At 42.2% G+C, this 23,741-nt stretch overlaps 1 protein-coding gene across 5 annotated transcripts in view; it reads right to left on the bottom strand.

Annotated features, from left to right (window-relative positions):
- LOC136448373 (calmodulin-like) overlaps window positions 1-23,492 on the bottom strand; it is a 60,814-nt gene extending 37,322 nt beyond the window's left edge. For 2 of the 5 annotated variants that reach the window (XM_066447801.1, XM_066447797.1), the window contains exon 1: window positions 4,274-4,523. In XM_066447801.1, the coding sequence (XP_066303898.1) occupies window positions 4,274-4,306 (33 nt within the window). In that variant the 5' untranslated portion in view covers window positions 4,307-4,523. Of the gene's footprint in view, window positions 1-4,273; window positions 4,524-6,192; window positions 6,381-23,057 lie in introns of those variants that run through there. The other 3 variants (XM_066447802.1, XM_066447799.1, XM_066447800.1) reach the window with 3 other exon arrangements.
- Between the last annotated feature and the right edge of the window lie 249 nt (window positions 23,493-23,741).

Raw genomic sequence — 23,741 nt, 5'->3', positions numbered from 1 at the left:
TCATGCCAAATATGGTATGGGAATTCCTAGGACATGTGATTACATGTACATGGCTTTGTTCACTCTTTTTTTTAAAAAGATACACATCTCCAGTTCATATATGTATTAAACCAAAATAATGTGAAATTTGGCATGTACACAGGCCCTCATTCAAATGTTTGCCATACAGCCTTTCAAAACGATTTTTTAAACAAAGAAATTTTTGGTTTCGTTATTTTCAACCCAAAGTGTATACTATTGAATCATGCATTCAAACAAAGGGGTGTCACATTTTTATATTTCACCCATTTTTGGTCATTTCCTTCTTCTCCTGTCAAATCTTCATATATATCATTATGTATACTTGGAAAACTTCATTCTTCCCTGGGGTTGATCTTTTTTAATTCAATTTTGAACTGGGTTGATTATGCGCAAGAGTGTAATTTTCAGCGGATATTTTTCCACTGGTCTAGTTTACATGGAGATGGCACGGAATATCCCATTCTTGCAAGGGGAGGATTCTGTAATCATTTATTTCAATTTTGAGCTGGAATGATTATGAAAAAGTCCATTTGTTAGCAGAAGTGTATTTGTTAATTAATAAGTGGATATGGTTTTGGACTGGTCCATATTGTGTTGAGGTGCTACTGGAAGACTCCACTCCTGTATGGAGAGACTGATAATTGTTTTTAAACTCAAGTTTGATCCATTTTTTTAGTGGAAGTATTTTAGAATGGTCCATTTTTATTTTGGGAGTCCATTTCTTGCATGGCGAGGAGCATGGCTAAACATGCTGTATTTGCTCGCAAATGTTGCCTTTCTAGTATGTAGGTTGAATCTACATGTATATGTATATACTTTGTTTATAGTGCTTATCTTTGGAGAAAACCTTACAAACCCCTCAGTGTACTTTTATCGTAATCATTTTCCTTCCTTCCTTTTCGTCTCATGTTGAAATTCGTTTCGACAGTCGTCATAACAACCTTGTGAGCGTTTCTGTGCCATACATGCGGGGTCATACTGTACTGAAAATTCCACAGTTGCAGCGCAATACAGCAACGTGGAGGAATCCGTTATTGAAGAAACTAGTCTGGCGCCGTCCATCAAATATCGTTCAAGGTCAGACCTATATTGTCAATTGTCTTCGGACTGAGTGGTGATATTGCCTTGCCAGAACAGTGAAGGCAATCACCATTTTGTTCACAATAACACTCCATGGAAACAGACTGGGTGCCATTGGCCAGTGGCTCAGTGTACAAACTTAGTTTAAGATGACTTGAACATTTTAACGCCATACCTTGCCAGCGCGTCATAGATCACGTGCAACAGACAATATGAGACATGGTAACCAATGTCAGTGCTATCAGTACGATACTTCAGAGCAAAGAGATTGGCACTCAGTTGACGCCGTTTTGTTTTGCTGAGGTAGTTAGATGAACATATTCCTAATCACACATTTTTAGTCCATCATATTCTGTATCATCAATGAATTCCGTATTACCGCCAAGACTACTGCAATGTGACTCAATATGGCATTCACGAAACTAGTCAATAAGAATAAAGAAATACATTAATTATTAGAAATATTAGGAAAACCTGAAGAAAAATTCGTACTATAGGACGTCGATGAAAACCTTCTATAACGGGTGTTTATTACATGTACCTACGAAATAAATCCGTTTACGATAAGACATTGATAGTCACGAACGGTCCCGGAGACCGCATTGATTGCACAGGTCTGTCTGAGGTTTAGCCACAGGACGGTCCCGTCAGTTCCGATATGGACGGCATACAAAGTAGGTTATCTCAATATCAACATCTCATCATAAGAAGGAAGTGTATAAGGTGGATTATAGTGATGAATGCGGCGTAGCTTTTTACTGGAGCTAATAAGCTTATCTTATTGTCGGCACTCTTTTAGTAGATCATTGCAAGGAGATTTTAACCTCCTTGATCATTGTAACGAAATTGCTTCATATATACAGCGCGTGGGAAGAAACTAGGCTGCCGGCGGAAAACCAACTTATCGATCGAAGTTTAGCCTGAGCCTGGAATGTCGACGTTTCAGTAAGACCCCGGTATTACAGGCAGGATCATCCAGCTATAGTGCCAATAAAGGCTTACAACTCTTCAATTGGGGTGCAGGGTCAGCTGTACACGTTAAGGAAACATGTCTAGAGGAGCGAGGGGAGGGTAGAGGGCACGGTGGGGCGATAGAGAGGGTACAAGTCAAGGTCTATGTGATAAATACGGCTGTACGCCATGTGAGGATAGCTGCCAAAAGCTTCAGGAAGCTAGAAATCTGCAGCTTCAAAACGTAAGCAAAGATGTCCTGGACTCTGGCCCAGGAACAACATACTATATATCAGGACAAGTCCATGCAAAGGGTCACGTCAAAAACCAATGCCTTGAAGGTCACCAAAACCTATAATGCACGAGATGTGCTACAAACGTTGATAACTGACTGACATGATCCTAGTGATTGCCCTATTTGTAGTTCACTTGTTCGGCATCCGAGGCAGCCACTTTCAAAACAAGATTCCTCACAGTCTGCAGACGTGTTAGAATGAACACAAACATATTCTAACGTTACTACCAGTTGTAAAGCATTCTCAAGCAGTCCCAGCTATTACGACACGTATTTTAACTATGGTTAAACTGTCAAACTTAACGAGTAGCTGAAACATTGTTGAAAGATCGGGAGGTCTTGTAAGCCTCCAGAAATAACAGTAACGGTCTAACGATGAAGAAGGTCTTCGATGTGATCCAGCCTGAGTTGAGACATTCACCCACCGTCAAGATACGTCTACTGCTACTTTGGCAAAATACTTGTCTTGCAATTGTTAACCATTGTCTAAAGTCAGCTAAAGATACGTGAATGCAATAGGTCGACCTCAACTGAATACAGCAATACGCCAGCACTCATTTAGTTCGAAATGGTAACTGATGCAAATTTAGGACGTCCTCTATCATTCTTTAGATTCATCACATAATAATCTGCAGCAATTAGATTAAATCTTGGCTATCGAGTTACAGTATCTGCCAAGCCACTGCATTGCCTTACATAGAGCTGCCTAAACTGGTTAGCCGGATTATAACGCTGCTTTAGAGTGTCCTTGGTTAGAGGTGGTATCAATGTCCTGTAAACAAACGTGTACCTTCCGTATCTAGCGTCTGGATTTCAATTAACAAATTCACAAAAAACTCAAAGATAAGAACTGTCTTTGCAAATGATTACAGCCGAAGCATGGAGCAGATATATAAAAATTACACAGACATCGACACAAAACATTGGTATGAACATTTTTGCCCAGGATAAGTTGATACGCATGCGCAAGCCATCACACCAATTTTCAAAGCCTGTAATAATCTACAAAGCAATCGCAGCAAAAATAGTACTTGATTATTGTTTGTTGGAACATTTTAAAGTTGAAAATGTCATGCAATCACTTCATATTACTGATGTTCGCGAAACTGTTCTTCAATGACAATGAGTACATGTATGTGAAGTAAACGATATCTGATCAGTAGCAACATGTAGTATTGATACGCTATCGGCTGATAGGAACATATTTGCGTGGATGTAGCAATTTTGTAACTCCTATCTTTCGTGTTTGAGCGCAGCAAAGTTTTTCTAGCGTGAACTGGTTCAACATACGTAATACTACTATTACTAGCATATACATCGTATACACGGACGATTCAAGATGGCTGCTTGATGACGTAAAGTTACATAACGTTCTCCTTGAACGTTCTTCTAGTCCCATGTTATGACTAGGGCAACTCCTCTGACTATTCTGAATTTTGCCGTTTTCATATATGTACGTAAGGATAATCAATACGTCATTTGCTCTAGACGTACCTCTAATATGTACCACAGTAACCGGAAATGACTTTATTTCCCTAGAATGTTACGACTGCATATCCACTTTTGAATTCGACTTTCAAACGTCCTTCACTTTAAAGCGAGCAACCTTCAACAGATCCCTGCTAGTACTACAGTGTATCTGGTATTACAAATGAACTCCTACTTTTCCTTTACAAAGATAGCTTTTACCTGCACTGAATGTGATCTATGGACCGAACATATCTCAAACCCATCACAGCAATCTCAAGTTTACAGAACATCAATCTTCAAGATGTGCCTTTCAGCCTTCCGGAAATAAATGGTACAGGATTAAAGTGATATCTACCCCTCAAAAAAAAGAAGAGTGTAGCTTTCTCTCCCTGTCGGCTATGGACTCGGACATACATTCCTTTTCCAGATAAGAGGTAAAAGCAGATCGTGACCCACCGAATATCTGAACTGCATCAGAGCATGCGTCATCTTGTCTCTGCCCTTCAAACTTCACAAGAAGAATCCACTGGAGTTGAAGATCGCGTTGCCCACGTTCCTGTAAACATGCATGCCGCCCAGCTGCAATATCTGTGATTCTGTAAAGATGTGCGCTGTGCGGCCACGTCAGGACTAGTATTTCTGGTAGCGGAATGTAAAGTTGGTTATCAACGACCCATCGGACAGTGTGTCATCGTTGGGTTGGCCACAGGCCTGTGGCTAGTAGTAATCAGGTCGTGCTTGTCAGAGGGAGGGAACCCGGCATTCCTTCCCATTAGCTGGGTTCCTGATAAGGTACCGCAGTTTGTAGTCAGCTTAGCGACCATGCCCTGGGACAGAACGGTCGCCTGAGAGTTCCAATTCCGGCCTGTTGTTTGCTCAATTTGTACTGGAAAGGGCAGTTTAGTCCTTTACAAGTTGTTGATGTATTGTTCTTACCAAAAGAGTAGTATATCGTCTGCATCATTTTTGCCATTTCTAAAAGACAAGTCGGAGAGTGGCTTCCCGGATAAGCTAGATTGGATCGGGATATCTCCCCCTTCGATGCCTATCTGGGCTTTATGTTGTTAATAAAAGATGTGCCTGGGATTTTTCAAAACAATAGTTGATTATGATTTAGTACTCGAAGAATTAAGCCATAATTAGCCAGTGCAATGATTGCTATTAATTTTAAGTCACCAATTGTCAATTTTTTCATTCAAATATTTTGTGATAAGAATACTTCGGCTAGACATGTGATGGAATATTACAGCCGTAGCGTATAGCTAGTAGTATATCTCCAATCCTCGGAAAGGACGATAATGTATCTAAATGTCCCATTTGATCATCAGACATTTTGTAACCAAGAATATCCTTGACATCATCGTTCTGTGTTTGCACTAATGGGTGTCCAAATATCTTCCCATTGGCTCACGGGGTCCTTACGAATGACTAATTACTCACTGTAACTACGGCAGTATTGACTTTACTTCTGTCATGTCTGTGAAGTAATTTGATGTCATGGTCATGGTATACTCCTTGCTGTCACGCAGTATATGACGAAGGGACCATCTAAAACAACGATATCATCAACGGCTCAGACTATTCCAGCTAGCTTAGTTTAAGTTAATAACAAAGCAGAGACAGAGAAGCTTTCGATTTGACTTCCCTTATTCTGAAATACGACTCCAAGAGCATTCGGATGAGTCCCTATTGCCAATGAGGCCATTGACGTTGTATAGTCAATTGTCGTTCTGTAATGTAATGTGATATCAGGTACCTATAACATTCTGGGTTCAAAGGAAACTTCTACACTCAAAAAAGTTATGGTCGTTTCTTGTGTGTATGGAAGATGTGGCTATAGCTAAGTTAGAATTTCATTCTACGGTCTGTACGTGTCCCCTCTCTAGTATGTGGACGTTACTTGCTGACGTGTAGCGAGTCGTTTATGATGACCCAACCTTCTTGCTGAATACGGGAGTCACCATGACACGTTATCAATCAAACGACTGTTCGTAATCAGTAACAAAACAGCAGCCATATTACGGCATGCTAGAGGCTAGACCAGACCTCACCAGAACGTCACGTGTCCTTGGGCAAGGCATGTCCACTGTTTGATAGCTCCTCCCTCTCACGTGTAAGGAGAAATAGCTGTCGTCTGCTGCTCAGCAATTATCAAAACATATGAAGCTGGAAACAACATTCTCTTGGACTAAAATCATTTGGGACTTAGCTGAATGCACCACGACACATGGGATCACATGATAAACACAGCAGACGCCCGTTAACTGCACCATGTTCGATTGGTTTCAAATTACCTAACGTCGTACGCAGTTGTGCCCAACCCTCTACAGGACGATCTGAAGCGTTTTCTAGAAACTGCCCAATTCTTTACTTACCTCTTGAGCCATTCTTTGCAACGATCATTAGATTACCATCTAGAGTGATCAATTCTGAAGTAGTTGATGTTGTCTCTGTTAAACTGCAAGGCTTTAGTCTCAATCAAGCTCACGTTCTACCGCAGACAACCAGTCAAACCAGCCTAACTGTCCCTATACGCCCGGGCGCTGGGACACATGTGCTAGCAACCGTATGTAGCACTTCTTTATTTAGATTCTGGATACTGAAGTTGCATTCGGTAATGTCTACGTGGGTCAGCTTTATTGGTGTCGACAGAACTGATATAAGCGACAGTGCAGAGGAGAAACTTTCGTCTTTTGAATGAGTAACGTATAGTATACATTGTACACGAATGTTTCAGAAAAGTTCAGGGCTTCTTCTATATTGCATTCACATTCACTGATCAATAAAGTCATAAAGAAAACGTATGTTATCGACTGACCATGATTGCCGTTGTCAACAACATGAAAAATTGTATCAACATCAATATTGGTAGACAATTTGAATTGGTCACCTAGGATGCAAGGGCATTCATTCTAAGAAAGGAAATGTTAATTGTCTAGTATTTTCAGAGAGAGGCAAAAGCCAGGCATGTTGTGGAATAAGCTTAAGGAATCCAATGTTTGGACAACTTCTCAAATATCGAGTTCACACAAGTCTTTAACATTAATTAGTCAACAAGACGGGCCCTAGAGAACATCGCTGCAAACACAATATTCTATTTATCTATCTATCTATTCATCAAACTTCATTGATATAGATGAAATCTATGAGAAGGTGGCAACAGGAACAATATTGATTTCTCTACATAGACGGCCTCTCAAATAAAAAAAAGCAACAAGTACAAAAAGCAATCATGATGATAACAAATAAATACTATGGATGAGACCAACTCGAATGATCAAAGCAACAATGGCATTGACAGGCAGATGTCCAGATGCAGATATTGCCAGTGTCAGGACGGACACAGAAACGTCAACGGAAAAGCCTTATTAAAGACAAAATGTCGAGGTTTAATATTCATCGCCCCCTGTACCCTGTCTCCTGGCCTCTAATGCCCGACAGTTGAACGCCTGTAAGGACAGGACCCTGTAACATGAAGCCGTGGATGCCACAGCTGCCATCACACGTCAGCAACAATGTCACGCCGACTGTGACCTTGTAACTTGACACGACCTCGCCATGTTCTTCTGACAGTTACAACTTCATCCAACATGGCGGCGCGCTAGGGGCACGATGTTCTATATGACACAACGACCTATAACATTCTAATCTCGATTGTTAGAAATATAAATGCCGCGCTGTACAGTGCATCGGCACTTTAGGACAGTGTATTGGGCACATTAGGTTGACGATAACGGTTCTTTTGGGGTACGTGTATGTGTAAAATGAAAGGTTAAATTAATTACTGGAATGTGGCCAAATTGGCATTATTACTTTTCATTGGCAGATTCACCGCTATCAAATATGGCGATGCTCTTTTTAAAAAAATTGTGTCGTTCTGTACGTCAAAGAAATATTTCAGCCGGAACATGCCACCATAATTTGTAATAAGGCAGACAGTGTGGGATTTGTAAAAATAAACTTCCTATGAATCACGTCAGTTGAAAAGTTGATGCAACTGTTTGATGTTGGAATCGTGGCATATCATCCCTGTACATTCAGCTGTTCATAGCAGCTGGAAGATGGAAAACTGGAACTGGTCGTAAAAAGAATGCGCATGCCACATACTGTATATGGAAAGTCCTGTCCGGGGATACTGTTCTGACGTCCTGGACTCAAGTACGATTGAACAACGATATACAATGTACTGTCTTAAGATATGTGAAAATTAAACACTTGTGGAAATCTTAATAAAACGATCAAATAAACAAACAAAATGTTATGTAGAAGACGGTTGGGCAGCAGCAGGTGGGATTAGAACCCTCTGGTCCAGACTCTAACCGCTGGGCCACCACTGCTATCTACAGCCAGTGACGTTTCACAGTTACGGCTTGAGATAACATGAACGTCTCTTGCTTGCTCGCGAAAATGTTTCATCAACATATTTGTAACGGAGCAAGCGAAGACAGCTCGCCGTCAGGCTGCCTTCATATTTGTCCAGGCTTCACACAGGAAAGGATTATGGCCACGTGTCGGTTTCTGGTGAGACGAAATTGGCACCAAAATAGTTTCCCACAGCAGTCACCACCTCGTAAATTGATCAGGTCTGTATGAGGAGCCACAGCTGCCCTCTTCATCTTATCAGCTTACATCATTCCAAGTATCCCTAACGATTACAACAGAAGCCGATAAGCCCATTCACTTTGCCATTCAATCAGACACACAGTATGTATGTTCAACCTTTCGATGGAGGGTGCAGTGTAGGACATAGTAGTGTAGATTACGCCTTTCATCGTGATCTTGACTTTTGACCCAAATCAAACTGCTTGACAGTGATTTATCAGAGGAAGACAAAAAAGGAGTGGAGAAGACAATTGTAAAGACAAGAGGACAAGGACAATACCATATAAGATACCTCTGTGATACGAAGTATATAACTGGATTTCTCATAGCTACGCCTAAATATCACATGCTTGCTTTGATTTTCTTTAAGAGAGAGCTCACTTTGAGGACTTGAATCTTTGCTGCAACAGTTGTACACCAATTGTCACAACAAAACATCCATTTGCAACCCTTCCTCTCCAGGCTAAACCGTCCAAAAGCAATGCCTAACGTCTCGCATTACCAAATGTCGTTACGACGCCAGGAGCTACAATAACGTTATTGACAACACAAGATTAATGGCGAGACAGCATTCTAGATCCTTTAGCTAATTCCCCAGCCTACGGGCTCTTTGTAATATTAAATCACACGCTTCAGGCTGAATTGCCGTCACTGCCAGCGTACAAATAATCTACTGATGAGTTTAGCGTCCACAAGAGGTTCGTAAAGTAATAACGCCTAAAGGTCACGCTTTATGGTGGCACAGACAGACTTAACCAAGTATAGGCTGTCGGTATGGTACTGTATATATGGGATCATATAGCATGCTCTTTAAAGGAAACCCATGCAATATTAGGGCCCGAAAATAGGATTATGAAAGTCAATTTATTTTGTGATTTCTGTACATGATAAGTTCAAATAACACTATACATAGCAATGTCCATGGTGCCAAAATATGACATCGTTGTAATGTGAGAACTCACTGAAAATCGTCGACGGGGTTTTGTAGGCTCGCGAAACTAAGGGAACCATCTCCCATCGTACAGCACGTTTTGCGCGGTTTGAAAATGCTCGGAAGTTATTATGGAAATATGTTCAAAAGTGTTAGTAAGTATCAGTAGCAAAAAGAATTCAGCATTCTTTTGGCCCTAATATTGCTTTGGTTGCCTTTAACAACAGCAGAATAATAGAAAGATTTCATTATCATGAGGTTCTACAATTGCTGCAATAAAATGCGAAAGGGGATATTTGTACAAATATATACGTTTTTCCAAAGTAGCTGATAACTTAGCAGCTGTAAGCCATTGATTGTCTACTGATTTTGTGTACTACTGTTAAGCTTTGTTGCCTGTTTTAGTATCTGTAATTGACTTTTGTCTACCATACAGTTGATATTGCTCACTAGAGCAAGTTATAGAGAAAAAATTATGATGGGAAGAAACATATAATGTTACAACTTCCACATCTTACTCTAGGGAAATTCTTTTCAATCAATTTGTACTCCCGTTTCCTGCCAAGAAAATACGTAGCTTAAGGCGTTCCTCGCAAATTAAAGAATCGACGTCTGCGTAAGTAATGTAAAGGGAGAGCACTATGCTCAACATAAGATCCCTTAAGGTTTCTTAATAAAGTAAAGAAACCTTAAGGGGACAGGAGCTTGGCAGTGTGTAATGATCTTGTGAAAATTAGTCTGAAGTGCTCTCCATGTAGGAGAGGCAGAGCAAAGATTTAGTTTTGAACGCAATTTTATATGCAGAGAATTTGCCAGAGAAACTTCCGAAGAGACACAACTAAGTTTTACAATGAACGAACTTTCTTCCAAATCATTGCAGCTTTATTTCTGCTTTGACGTAGTTCGTAGTTACCAAAATACTCCAGAATTTGTAGAAGATTAATATTTTCTAGCGACTTCCTTACATGTCAAGCGGCCGGTGTTAAACTTTGACCAACTCCTTCCATTTTTTACATTCTATCAAATCAAACACTAGTGCTACGTGCTGATATCGATGCCTAAAGACCCATGGGACCCCTGTAGCATGATAATATTTCGACCTCTTAATTCACCAGCACAACAGCCGAAATTCATTACCGTTTGGGAGAAGGAAAACGTTAATTGATGTTAAAGGTTGTGAGCTAATACTCTACTTTTAAATTAGATTTGACACCACTTTTGACGTCAGAAAGGGACACAGGACATTTGTCTTTATTGATTTTGACACCCTATGCTGGGATACCGGATTCGCGTCATCTGTAGCCCAAGCACAACTTTGAGAGCTCAGCCAGCGATGTGAGAATCGGTATGGTTGTTTAATCCCACAGGGGAATTTACATGAGACGTGGTTGAACTTTTGGTATTTTGCAATCATTAGAACGTCAATTTTCGTTCTAACTTTGTAATTACCATGCAAAATGGTATCAAGGAAAATGCATATTGGAAGCATTGCAGCATTACATCTAAAGCTGTACATTTGGAAAACGCATCAGTGACGACAATAATAATTTGTATCCTTGATTGTTCGTTTTCAACATATTGCTTTCACACATTATTGCTATAGGGCCGGTAAAGGGGGGGGGGGGCAAATAGGAAGCTTTGTTGATACAACGAAATTACCACTTCTTTCTTTATGGTCTCCCAAAGTCCTACAGCAACAGCTATCAACTAACATGACGTTGTGAATGCGTAACAGAAAAAATGGAACAGCATGAAGCACAGGAGCGAAGGAAGTGCCATCCTTTTGGGATAAAGAATTGGCTACACTACCGATCTCACTGTATAAATGAACATAATTGCTACTATCTTAAAAAGAATGGAAGATGCAAGTAATGGAAGTCCTGCTGGAGTACCAACAAACGTCACTAGGAGGCCCAAAATTGACATTGTCCTTATTCTTTACACGACCTTACCCACCTACTAGATGTCATCACAATCCATTCATAGCTTCTTTAGTTATTGCTGGCCAAAATTATGCACAAACACATCTGACTTACAAAAAGACAAACCAGACAGACAGACCAAACACATAACCTCCCGTGAAACCTCCTTTCTTGGAGGCCCAGGAAATGTGTCGGAAACGGTCTTCAGCGACTCATCAGCGTGTGAGGTGCATCGCAGCCCGGATATGGCGCCCGGCTTCATCAAACGTGTATTAATTATGCCGGGTTCATCTCATCAGGAGTAATCAAATCCTTTGTGTGCGTCACTGAACACCCGCATTCATCACAATCAACGTCAAGACTGAGATTCATTGCGTTTGGCAACTTCCTGCCCGGTGCCATAAACGTTTAACCGCCTCCATGTCACTTGTTATCACAATTTCTGCTACTACTCGTCTTCATCCATGTGTCCCAACAAGATAGGAATCGATCAGTGAGTGTTCAGTCTGATGTTTAAGAAGTCCCATGTACAGCTCTATCTCGAGCTCTTCAATCAATGTTGGACACTCATGTAATCCATTACATGTGTTATCTGCTACCTATTAACATATTCCGTTATCATTTGTTCAACCAGAACTCTAGGAAATTTAATGCTGAGAGTGAAAAGAAAGGAACACTTCTGTTTCAATATGATATGATGTAGAAAACAACGTACATCATATGAAGATTAGCATGTTATTATTATGTAAAGCATACCATACTTCATAGAATAACACCAAAAAATGTTTGTAGTGTAACCTCTTTTCATTACACACCAATTACGATGCTGTAAGCACCTGCTCGCTACGTTTTATCACTTTCTTCAAAGGAAGCTATAAAGATAGCGGCACAGCGCGGAATGATTGGTAGATCTCTGTAGTATGTACGTTATTTGCACAACTCAACCCCTGGGCAAAATAGCCTATATTACAGACTCCGCGGTTCTTTCTATGATAATTACTGACCACCGAAAGCGCGTTGTCAATATTTAGCTTTTTTTCTGTAATTCCAAAAACATGCAGCGCTTCTATATACCCTCGAGCTCAGTACTGCTAGTTATGAGTGTGGAACTAGGAGGGTCGCAAAGCAGTGTGGGTAACTAAGGGGTGAAGTATGCCGTATCCGATTGCCTTATAGCTAGTTTCAAACGCTAGTTAGACCGATGTGCTGTGTCCCGGAATATACGCAGCTTTCCGGTGAGAAAGCATAACTACTACTTTGGGACACGTAAACTACATCTTTCGGCACAAAGACGAAGTGACACCGGCGGTATTTCAGATTCCAATTTCCGCTCAGAGACCGACAAAAATTACATCTTGCAGCGAGGCTCTTCTTGTAAACTTGCGGTGATGTATGACCATGAGAGCCCGTAATTTTCCTACCAGAGTCCCTTATTCTCCCGCGCGCAGCTTTAGTACAAAGGATGATTTGTCTTAACGTGAGTGGGGATAGATGTTAGGCAATGGAACTGCACCTGGCTATATTGTCGGAGCTGTAACATCAGCGCCGTGTTGTTAGGCGGGGAAATTGGTTTTGTCTTTTACAACTGTTTCGAAAGATGACGATCGTTTCTTTGCGGCGTGGTATATCCCTGGATATATGCAGCCTTTCCAGAAACAAATCGTGACAACTAATAGGGCACATTGGGACACATCGGTGCACTTCTCAATACAATATAACATCAGACATCATAACAGGGAACATTGCTATAAGGCAATGATATGGTGAACACTCAACAGGTGTGTGTGTGTGTATGTATGTGTGTGTGTGTGTGTGTGTGTGTGCAGGTGTGTGTGTGTGTGTGTGTGTGTGTGTGTGTGTGTGTGTGTGTGCATACAACGTAAGTTTATATAACAAAGAAATGGTATTCATGAATATAGCATAAAGTTAAAGTCGCAAATATGACACACATGCTAAAAATAGCGAAACGACCAAGTTTGTAAGAAAACTTCGTATCGCAAACGAGCTGTTTTAATACTCTAACATCAGATTTTAGGCTTTCGCATGTCATTCGTAAGATCAATTTCTTTCTGTCCCTGTATATAGCTGATCTAATATAAGTTCAGGGTGATTTTCCTCGGCGTGCGTCATACACGAATCCTTCAGTGCGCGGCGTTATTACCTACTCTCAGGCAACACTCATAAAGAGACCGGCATTAATACACACATACATCGTAAACCGATAGGCAGACAACAAAGCCTGCTGATGTAACGTTTCTCATATGCTCTCCTGCACGTTAAAGTTTGGGATCGTAAATCCGCACTGCATCGCCGGCGCGCTATCTACAGGGAAGTTAGACGCCTTACAAATCCGAACTGGCGTCAACGTAACCACCATACTTCTCTAGAAACGTCTCACCGATTGAGGGAAGCTCAGGCAGTAAACGCATATTCGGGAGTATTTGTAGAGATCTGTCAATGTTCAATTTCCATACGTCCTTTAGTGTTGAAACTTCCCGAAGTAATAGTATATACATATATATTAAAACATAGATTATACAACAGGATAAGGCCTATCATAGAGTCAAACGTTTCAGTAAAAATATTCGATACGGTTACTCATTGTGTTTGTACAAAGTTTTGCAATAGCAAAAAAAGATTCAATACCCTACGGCCTACCGTGGAGTCTACTATGCAGGCTACTCTAAGTCGGCTACTCGTCGATGATGGCAATAAAGATCATCTTGAGATGACCCCGTTTGAAAAGCCGCCATCCTGTAGGGGATTTGTTGCTCGTATCTCTGTGGACCGTAGACTGATGTTTTACTGTGCGTACATACCCGAGGGTTAGGCATAACGACGTGAAACATTGGGAGCATGTCAAGCACATGAGCATGGCAGTATGTGTGTATTTTAGAATAACGTTAGAAGACCCCTTGTTCTGGCCAGGTACCTATCCTACCGTTCTTACCTGGTATCCATCCTACCCTGGTACCCATCCTACCGTTCTTACCTGGTATCCATCCTACCCTGGTACCCATCCTACCGTTCTTACCTGGTATCCATCCTACCCTGGTACCTATCCTACCGTTCTTACCTGGTATCCATCCTACCCTGGTACCCATCCTACCGTTCTTACCTGGTATCCATCCTACCCTGGTACCCATCCTACCGTTCTTACCTGGTATCCATCCTACCCTGGTACCTATCCTACCGTTCTTACCTGGTATCCATCCTACCCTGGTACCCATCCTACCGTTCTTACCTGGTATCCATCCTACCCTGGTACCTACATGTATCCTATCGTTCTTATTTGGTATCCATCCTACCCTAGCTCCGTTCACACATTTAATTGCTTCCTTGCAGAATGCCTAGAAGTGATCATTGGACTAGAATAGGGTGGATTCCAGGCTACCATTGTTCACATGAAAGCACCAAATACAAAGCAGTTAAAAATTTCACCACTTTTATCATAAAGGACTAGATAGGAAAGAGTACGTCGACCCAATATCTTTCTCTACAAATACTGTATTTGATTCATGATCCCCATACGTAAAAGTGAACATTAGGAAACACGAAACAAATGGCTGCTTCAACTTTATACTTCAGCCATATGAATATATACAGCCAGGCGTAAGTTATAACTTCTGCAAAATGTAATTCCATTTTCGTCACTATTACAGTATAATGATACACCACCAATACAACTACCACCACAGGTACTAGTAGTTTGCGCACATCCATCCATTTTTCTTTCATTGGTGTAGTTCCAAAGTTGACAGATAAATGGCTTTGAAATTTTACAACTTTTATGTTTCCAATACAGTCGGTCTCGTTATTTGGACATAAAAGCAAATCTAGTCATCAAAAAACATCCTACGAGTTTCTAGTCAAGATACATCATAGCAAATACATCTGGAGGCGGGCACCATAACCGTCTCGTGTAATCACTAGATCTGGCATTAACGGCGCCCTTGAACATACTGCAATATAACAGACCATTATACGCATGTAAAAACAAATCCTGCAGCACTATCCTCTGTTATAGCTAATCCTGGCTGCCATTTCGACGCAAATAGCTGGGATCAGCCACAGATGTTATGGTCCATAGAGGGGGGTGGAGACAAATGAGTCGTCAAACACTAGCGCAATCAGCAGTTTTCTGTGTCGTAACTATGTAGTTCGGTAAGCCGTAGAAAGATGCATATGTTGGTCCATTGAGTGTAGCCGTTAGCAATTTTGTGCAGTTTGAAGCGTGTCGAACAATTACAATGACGTTAGAATATATATGTAGTCAAATATACCAGTAAGTTTTCAAGGCGTTATTGTCGAAGTCATGGAGCTGTGTTTGAAAAAAGATTTGATTTCTATGTTTAAGCATTTGTATAAGGTGTATCTTATAGTCATCTTGATCTTTTGTTCTCTCTCTCCCTCTGTGTGTGTGCCTGTGTGTGTGTTTATGTGTGTGTGTGTGTCTGTGTGTGTGTGTGTGTGTGTGTGTGTGTGTGTGTGCGTACATTACTGTGTGTCATAAAATTCATAAGTGAACTTTTGTTACCAATGAAAATATAAGGAATATTTTCAAACATTCATATTCCAATAGTTAGAAGTTCCTTGTTGCATGAGACACACGATCTGGAATTTATTGATAGTCTTTTTCTTGAATCCGAATTCCGAATCATTTGTGAAAGTGCCAAAATGTCAAATTTAATTCGTTTAGTGACGAGCGTTTTACGATGTACGTTTTCATTTTCCGACGTTTCCGTGCCAGTTACGTCATATTCTATCGTTTTGTGGTACTTTTACGGCTCACATCTGCCAGTTAGCGAGGCGTATCGTCGCCAGTTTAGTCGACAGGAGCAGCATTGATGTCTTCTGGGAAGCCTGCCAAAAATCAATGTTGCACTAGAGTCATACTGCCATGCTATCAGTGACTTTTTAAAACATTTCACAGTTGACTAAAGCTATGGTTATCCTCGTGTCAACTGATGGAAGAGATTCGCGGAAGATGAAAGGGCATTTTGCTGGTGACTTCCAACAGTTACGCGATCGTGTTGACGTCACGTGACCGCAGTGTCACGTGTCCTCAGTGACTGGTCATTCAAACGTGAAGAAGGCTACAGTAGGGCCTAGGAAAAATGTTGTGTGTCCGGTCACCTGACCCACCCTAGCAAAAATCTGCCGACACTAGCTTTTTTAGTCGACCACTGGCAAGGGACATAAATTTTCCATCGGATATCTGACTAGTGAGGAAAGCGTTAGAACAGTTTCCTAACATGTTCTCTTCAAACTCTGTTCTCCTCACGTCTGTTGCAATACAAATTGTGCTTGCACAACGTATATCTGTATAAGAAATATATGATGTTGAAAAGATATTTCTGTCTCCATTGGATCACTTGTGCAGAAATCTATAAAATAAAATAAAAGAAACACAACCCCTACCTACCGACAATAATTTTATCGGGACCGTAATCGGAAACACAATATTAATTTTCCAATGCCTGGACATGGCAGAAAATTCGATTTTTAGTGTAACGAAGGGAGATTTGGGCTTGTCTCTCTGTGTGCGTTTCCACGTTTCCAATAAACACAATGCAGCATTGTCATACACTCACAGTGCTGCTAATTTTGCTAGTGGATCTGGAGAGATAGCAAAGCAGTATGCGTAAGTCTTAAAGAGGTTGAAGTCTGCCATCTCTGCTTGCCGCGTTCCTTTCCGTGTTGGGACACAGTTGACGTGTGGCTCTCACAAACAGCACATCGTGTTGAAACGTGGCATCTAGTAGCGAGGATATGTACGGAGACTCAGAGACGCCGTATTCTCACATCAGCTGTTTTATCCAAAGCTCGAGAAAAACAATTTGCCGCACCAGAGGGGCTCAATCCGATACACCCACTCATCGAGAAAATTAAAGCGGCGAGAAAATTAAGTGGCCAAATCAAGCGACACACGGGTGACAAATTAAGTGAGTGCAGTCAGGCAAGGGTGACGTTAATCTCCAAGCAGATGTAAGGTTCGGCTCTGTCTCTTTATTCTGACCGACTATCGTGTTTCTTTAACATCTGATATGTCTTTCTAGTAGTGTACTTATAAAACTCTTCACCAGTAGAGGGGGTGGAAGATTGCCAGATATTTGATTGCTGTAAATGCAGAAATGTTCGCGGTGATTTTATGTTCGCGGGTTTCGCGGTGAACTCTTTACCGCGAACCCACCGCCAGAAGCCATTACATTGTCATTGTGTGACTGTAGCACTACTATTTGTACAAACGCGAACTCAAAACCACCGCGAACACTTCATTTTCTCCCTACGCAACATTAAATCCCCGCGAGCATTTCTACATTTACAGTAGTAGAGAGAAACTTACAAACGAAGAAAAGGCCTCAAATCACCCATTCCTCTGCTTGGAGATTAAATTAGGTTTGCGTACGGCGTAATGTTTGTTTTTCCCTCGGAGGATTTCATTACGCGAAAGTGTGACAAGCAACATACTGATTTGATGTTATCCTAGCCTCTTGCGAACATTTTCCTGCTTGTGTTCTAGCAGATGCCTCAGATGGTCGCTAGGGGCTCTCATGATATCTGATAAGTTGATAACGTTATCACCAATATCACCAAAAGATTCTGTTCATATTAAGTGAATGTACGTACATTTCTAAAAAGAGAACATATTATACTAGCTTTATTACGCATCTTGTGAAACAGTAAGCTTGATTAAGTTTTCATTTACAATTTCAATGATAACAAAGGCTGCAACTAAAAGACAACTGCAGTTCTTAGGAAAGCTGCTAGAAGCCCCGACCTGATGTCACTTCTTCCCGAGCACAAGAGCTAACAAACCGAAAGTTCTCTGCTATAGTACCAAGAAAAGCCGCCAGGGAGCTCACAAATCTAATCATCATTTCTTTCGTAGGACAAGTCCAAGCCACATAGCGAATAACATGAAAATTCATCCATTGCTTTTTGAGCTAAACTGTTCAACCACATGCATACCTACATCCATCCAAACATACATGTACATACATACAAACAGATGCTGCTAAAAACATAACCTTCTCGGCGAAGGTAAAATGCAGTTTCGTTTTGAACGACTACTACCACAAACTCTCGTCAAAGGAGCTCTACTTGGAAACGAACGAAGTTCCCAGTGTTTTTAACATAACGTTACCCATGCATTCTAAAATATGACAGGTCAAACTATTAGTCGATGCTGGCAATCTGCGCGCCTTTTCATGCATGCAGTACGGAATCGGTTTATGCAGGGGCCCCGGATGTCAAGGGCGGGTATAATAGATATGTAAAAAATTCATCGGCACGACATCGTCAATGAAGGAAAGTACATTGAATCGCTGAGAATGGAAAATCAATCGAGAGAGCGAAATACGACGAGAGGGCGAATGTTCAAGATTGGGTTTGAATTCCGCCGTAATAGGGTTGTAGGTGGCCTGGTGCACCATTGGTGAATGTAGTTTGATTGACAGGTGGCCATGGCCTGGGCACAACGGTCACAGGGAACTTGTACGCTTGACGAAACAGCAGTTGGATACCACAGAACTCGCAAAAAGGTTCGTTTTGCTGTGGATAATTGGTAACGACAGCGCTGTGTTTGGATCACCCTCAACGCGTGCTATGTATGACAGGTCGTTCGATGATAACGTTACATACATACATAAAGCACACTGTCAACGACCTTGGGATGAATCTATTGATCCAGAAGGTCATCAGATTTCAAAATCTCGCTAGAAAATCGTACGTACTTTCCCCCTAGAAAATCTACCGGTATACCCTGTCACACTGTGGCTAGAATTCGGCGAGCTGCTAATTAACATCGGCCGATATCTAAACATCACACAGGAATCGAGAGCACACCCGTCGTATTGCTGCCAAAAATGTTCTTTGAAACTCGCACAGTCGTCGGGCGAACCTAGATTCCCGCTGTGTGACAGACTTAACCAACCGCTGCTAGTCTCTACCAGACTAACTACGCCAGCTTGCTGCTATAGGGAGAATATTTGCCAGGGAAGTTTGCCACTAGATGGTTTCATTCGCAAGCGCAGTACCGCCGACTAAGCCTCTACCAGGCTCCGTCCTATCGTTGGGAAAATATTAGAAATCAGCCGAGGTACTCCGCTATACAGGGTAGGTCCGCTATACAGTAAGGCTCAAGACGTCCTGATCGAAATGGAACCTTACTGTATAGCGGACCTACCCTGTATAGCGAAGTACCGCGGCTGATTTCCCATTTTCCCAACGATAGGACGGAGCCTGGTAGAGGCTACCGCCGACTGACTCTACATTCCAATTATTCCTTTTTTTTTACGGATTCTACGATCCATACCCCCGTAGGAAGGCCTGGTGGAGGCTAAATCGCCGGAGAAACTTGTGTGTTGCGCCGAAGAGAAGTATTGAATCAGTTGACCAGTTCAGATACAGTTGCTGAGTTAAAGTCGTTTTCTCTGATGAATTCTAGCCGGTTATGATATTTCCTTGTCATATCTCCTGTGTAATCCATTCTGGGAGGAGGTTTAAGATAAATGTCTTCCGCAATAATTCGAAATTCATCTCATCATATACGTACGAACATTACGCTATTCAATATACGACGACATGTACATTGCACAAAAATTGTCTTTGAAAATTGTTTTCACTTCAATATTAGATATAGCTTTATTTGGGGGCTTCAATAAGCCGAGGTAATGTTTTTACAATACCGGTAGAGACTGATGAAAAATTGTAATGAATTCTGGGTGGATATTAGATTCATAATCCTCTCAATTGGGATGATACAGATTCATCATTGGCAGAAGATTGAAATAGCGGACCGCTTAATTTTACTCGTGCATTATTCAAACGAGCTTGATGAGTGAAAATATCACGAAAAAATCGACAGGGACAATAAATTAATGCAAACAGTTGTGAATGTTTCTTCTGTGTCTCTTCCTTTCTCTCTCCCTCTTTCTCTCACTCTATCTGTCTGTTTTTCTCTCTCTGTCTCTTACACACACGCGCGCACACGCACACAAACATGCACACACACACGCGCGCGCACGCACACACGTACACTCATACGCACAAAACAAACACACAGACGCACACACGAGCGCACACACACGCACACACACACGCACACACACACGCGCGCACACACACACACACACGCACGCACGCACGCATGCACGCACAAACACACACACACACACACAGACATACACACACGCACACGAGAGCACTGAAGAAAATAGCCGGACATTGCCGCAATCCATATTGGCAGGCATAACAACATTATCTCATTGGCTGGGCGGTGGTAAAACTCAATACCAGCAAGTTACCACGGTTTGCACTCAATATCAATTACATGATAAGTTTGTATATGATACTTGATACTTCCCCGTGGATTTGTTAATTGTTGTGTTCTATGTTTATCATCAAAGGCGCCAGCTGCAAATACGGGGGCGGCTTTGAAAGCTCTGTTACTTCGGGAATATGGCCGCTGACGCCGACCTTAATGCTAGTAATTCATAAATGATTGCAGCTAAAAGTAGAACCGTTCTCCCTGTAGACTTCTCTCCGCCTTTCATTAAACATGATCAAACAACGCCAACGCGGAAACGTGAGGATTCCTACCCTTTCAGCTGAGCTGTTTATCATTATTACACAACCAGCATTACCACTATTGCTACTGCTGCTACTATCACTATTATCAACATCGTTATTCATGATGATAGACAACACCATCAGTTCGTGTTTTACACATTTTCCAATGTCTCACCCTTTGGAAAGGCATTTAACACCTATTTCCTCACTCGACTCAAGTGAAAATGAGTACCTAGTTTCAGTTAGGGACGTCCTATCGGATTGGACGTAAAGCCGGAAGTCCCGTGTTTGAGGAGAGCCACACCTCGAGCACGTTAAAGAACCCACCACACCTATCTTTAAGAGTTGCGGTTCATCCCAGTGTGGGTGGATCAAACCCATCCATGTCGGTCCAGTTTTTACTTACCTTAACGTACAAAATTGATGTGTTACGCCCTATTAATGGTTCTGCGAACAAGAAAGACAGACAAAAGCATGAACCTTGTCTGAGGTAATCAGAGGACGGGTTCCAACATCGACAGTCTAGAACGAGGTGTTACCTGGATACCAGTGACGTTTTCCCGCCAAATCCGTGTGAATACACCTGTCAAACACGGTGATTCCGTCAAAGCGCCTGTGACGTCATCGTTACCATGGTGATTTCGGTTGAATTTGCTGCAATATGAAGCCTGTCTTTGTCACAACAGCAACAACAACATTATCTATCTTATAATATTTTCCTTATATTTCTATATTCTTATTTCACTGTCCCGTTATGGAATTTTGAGTTCAATGTCCTGTTTATGTAATATCGTTGTCTTTTATCCTTAAGACTTGTCTCCAAAACAAGTCTTTTGCCACAACATAGCTGGGCGGCTTTGGCAATACGAAATGCTTATTGCCCAACCACTAAGAAAAATGAATCACAACACTCTTGTAGAGACGCATACATATCCAGTTTCAGGGTCCTCTTGTATAATCTCCAAGCAGATCCACGCCGGGCGCGAAAATCGTAGTATGCTAGCCAGAGAAGGTCCAGTCAGCCAGAGAGGGTTCATCAGCCCGGCAGGGATGAACCCTCTCTGGCTGACTGGACCTTCTCTGGCTAGCATACTACGATTTTCGCGCCCGGCGTGGATCTGCTTGGAGATTACCTCTTGTATTCTAGCAGGCTTGTATCGTCCATGACGTACTAGCCCTTTGTAATACGATCTATAGACTTCAAGTGCAATTGTACTGATACAAACAAACCTAAAGAAGAACGAATCAGTCATATCTTAGGCGACAGCGGCCCGGGGAAGCAAGTATTGTGCAGGACAGGCGCTCATGACTTAGCCTCCAGCGATACCGACGCCGCACGGATTTGAACGTCTTAAGTCCATCTCCTAACGTCTTAGTTCCTAAGGAACAGAATACTTTTCTAGTCCTTTGTACGTGAAAGGTAGATCAACCTTCTCACGTTCCAGATCGATAAACTTTGGCTTATTGTTGCAGAGGACCCGTGTCAACAGTCATACCGTGCCGTATACATGCACATATACTTATCTAAATAAACAAATGTATATCAACCTGAGAGATAGAGCTGGATATAGATACGTCTCTCTTCCTCTGACTCTCTCTCTCTTCCTCTCTCTCTCTTTCTCTCTCTCTCTCTCTCTCCCTCTTCCCCTTCTCTCTCTGTGTGTTTATGTGTGTGTATGCATGTGCATGTGCGTGTGCACACACGCGCGTGTGTGTGTGTGTGTGTGCGTGTACACCTGTGTGTGTGTGTGTGTGCCTGCGTGTGTCCGTGTGTGCGTGTGTATTTCTGTATATGATGAAGAGACTCATTGTGCTTGGGAACGTATACGATGTGAGGCTGCATGCAGTATGTGCCCTGCACCCGTGGGTCAGGTCAAATTAAACCTCCTGGTCAAACAGCTGCACAGTAGCGGCTGCTGTCATAGCCTAACTGGCCCCAAAGCAACTGCAACATTAACGCAGCCTTCGCTGCTTCAGAAAATAGTGTAGCCTGGCATTGCAAACAACCGTAGGCGTAGCCTTGATCCGTGAAGTGCGAGAAAAACGCGGTGTTAACAAGAGGTTATACCCGTCGGCGCTGCCCTGGGTTATAACCTCTTATAAGGGCTTCCCTCTCCCGTATTTGGCGTCCCAACGCGCGTCGGGGGAGATTTATTGTAGCAACAACGACCAACACGATTCCTGCGAGATATAAACAATCAACATCACCTACCATGATTAGCTTGATTGTCTCCGTCCGTTGAGAATGTAAGAAACCTTCGTGAAGATGCTCGTGCTTTTGTTGTGTGTGTTTTTTTTCTCGTTGGCTGTTGGAGTATAAAGTCTGATTGGCGTAGCGTGGTATGACTGAGGCGGCAGCGTGCGCTATGGCACCCCGGTATCTACGGCTGCCTTACGCTGTCACCAACATGCCTAGCATGCCTGTAGGCGGAGCGGGCAGCCTGGCATTCCCTCCTGCCAGTGTGTAGTATATAGTACGCTAGGATGCTCCGCTCCACCGTGCGGCTGTAGGAACTTCCTCGGCAGGATACGGCGTGTGGCTCCGTAGACGTAGCTCCGCAGTCCCGGGACGATCCTCCACGCTGCCTGTCGTTTCGCGGCCGTTATAGTTAGGCGCGCAGGGAAATGCACGGGGACGTAATAAAAACGTCGGCGAACGGCGCTTCATTTGTATGCGGTGCCGGCGTTTGACCCCTGACCCGCACGCATCTGCGCTAATATGACGCTGGGCGACGTAAAGGGGGGCGTTTCAAAAGTTGTTTTAAATTGTCATTAACTAATTTGATCGCCTGCGTACGTCCAATATGAAGTGACCCACAATAATATGCAGATGGTAAATTCAGACTTTATACAATGTAGATAACCATCAATACAATCAAGCAATGTTTTATTAGTA

Source organism: Branchiostoma lanceolatum, chromosome 14, assembly GCF_035083965.1.
Source record: "Branchiostoma lanceolatum isolate klBraLanc5 chromosome 14, klBraLanc5.hap2, whole genome shotgun sequence".
Lineage (NCBI taxonomy): Eukaryota > Metazoa > Chordata > Leptocardii > Amphioxiformes > Branchiostomatidae > Branchiostoma > Branchiostoma lanceolatum.
This window is presented reverse-complemented; position numbering and strand designations above follow the sequence as displayed.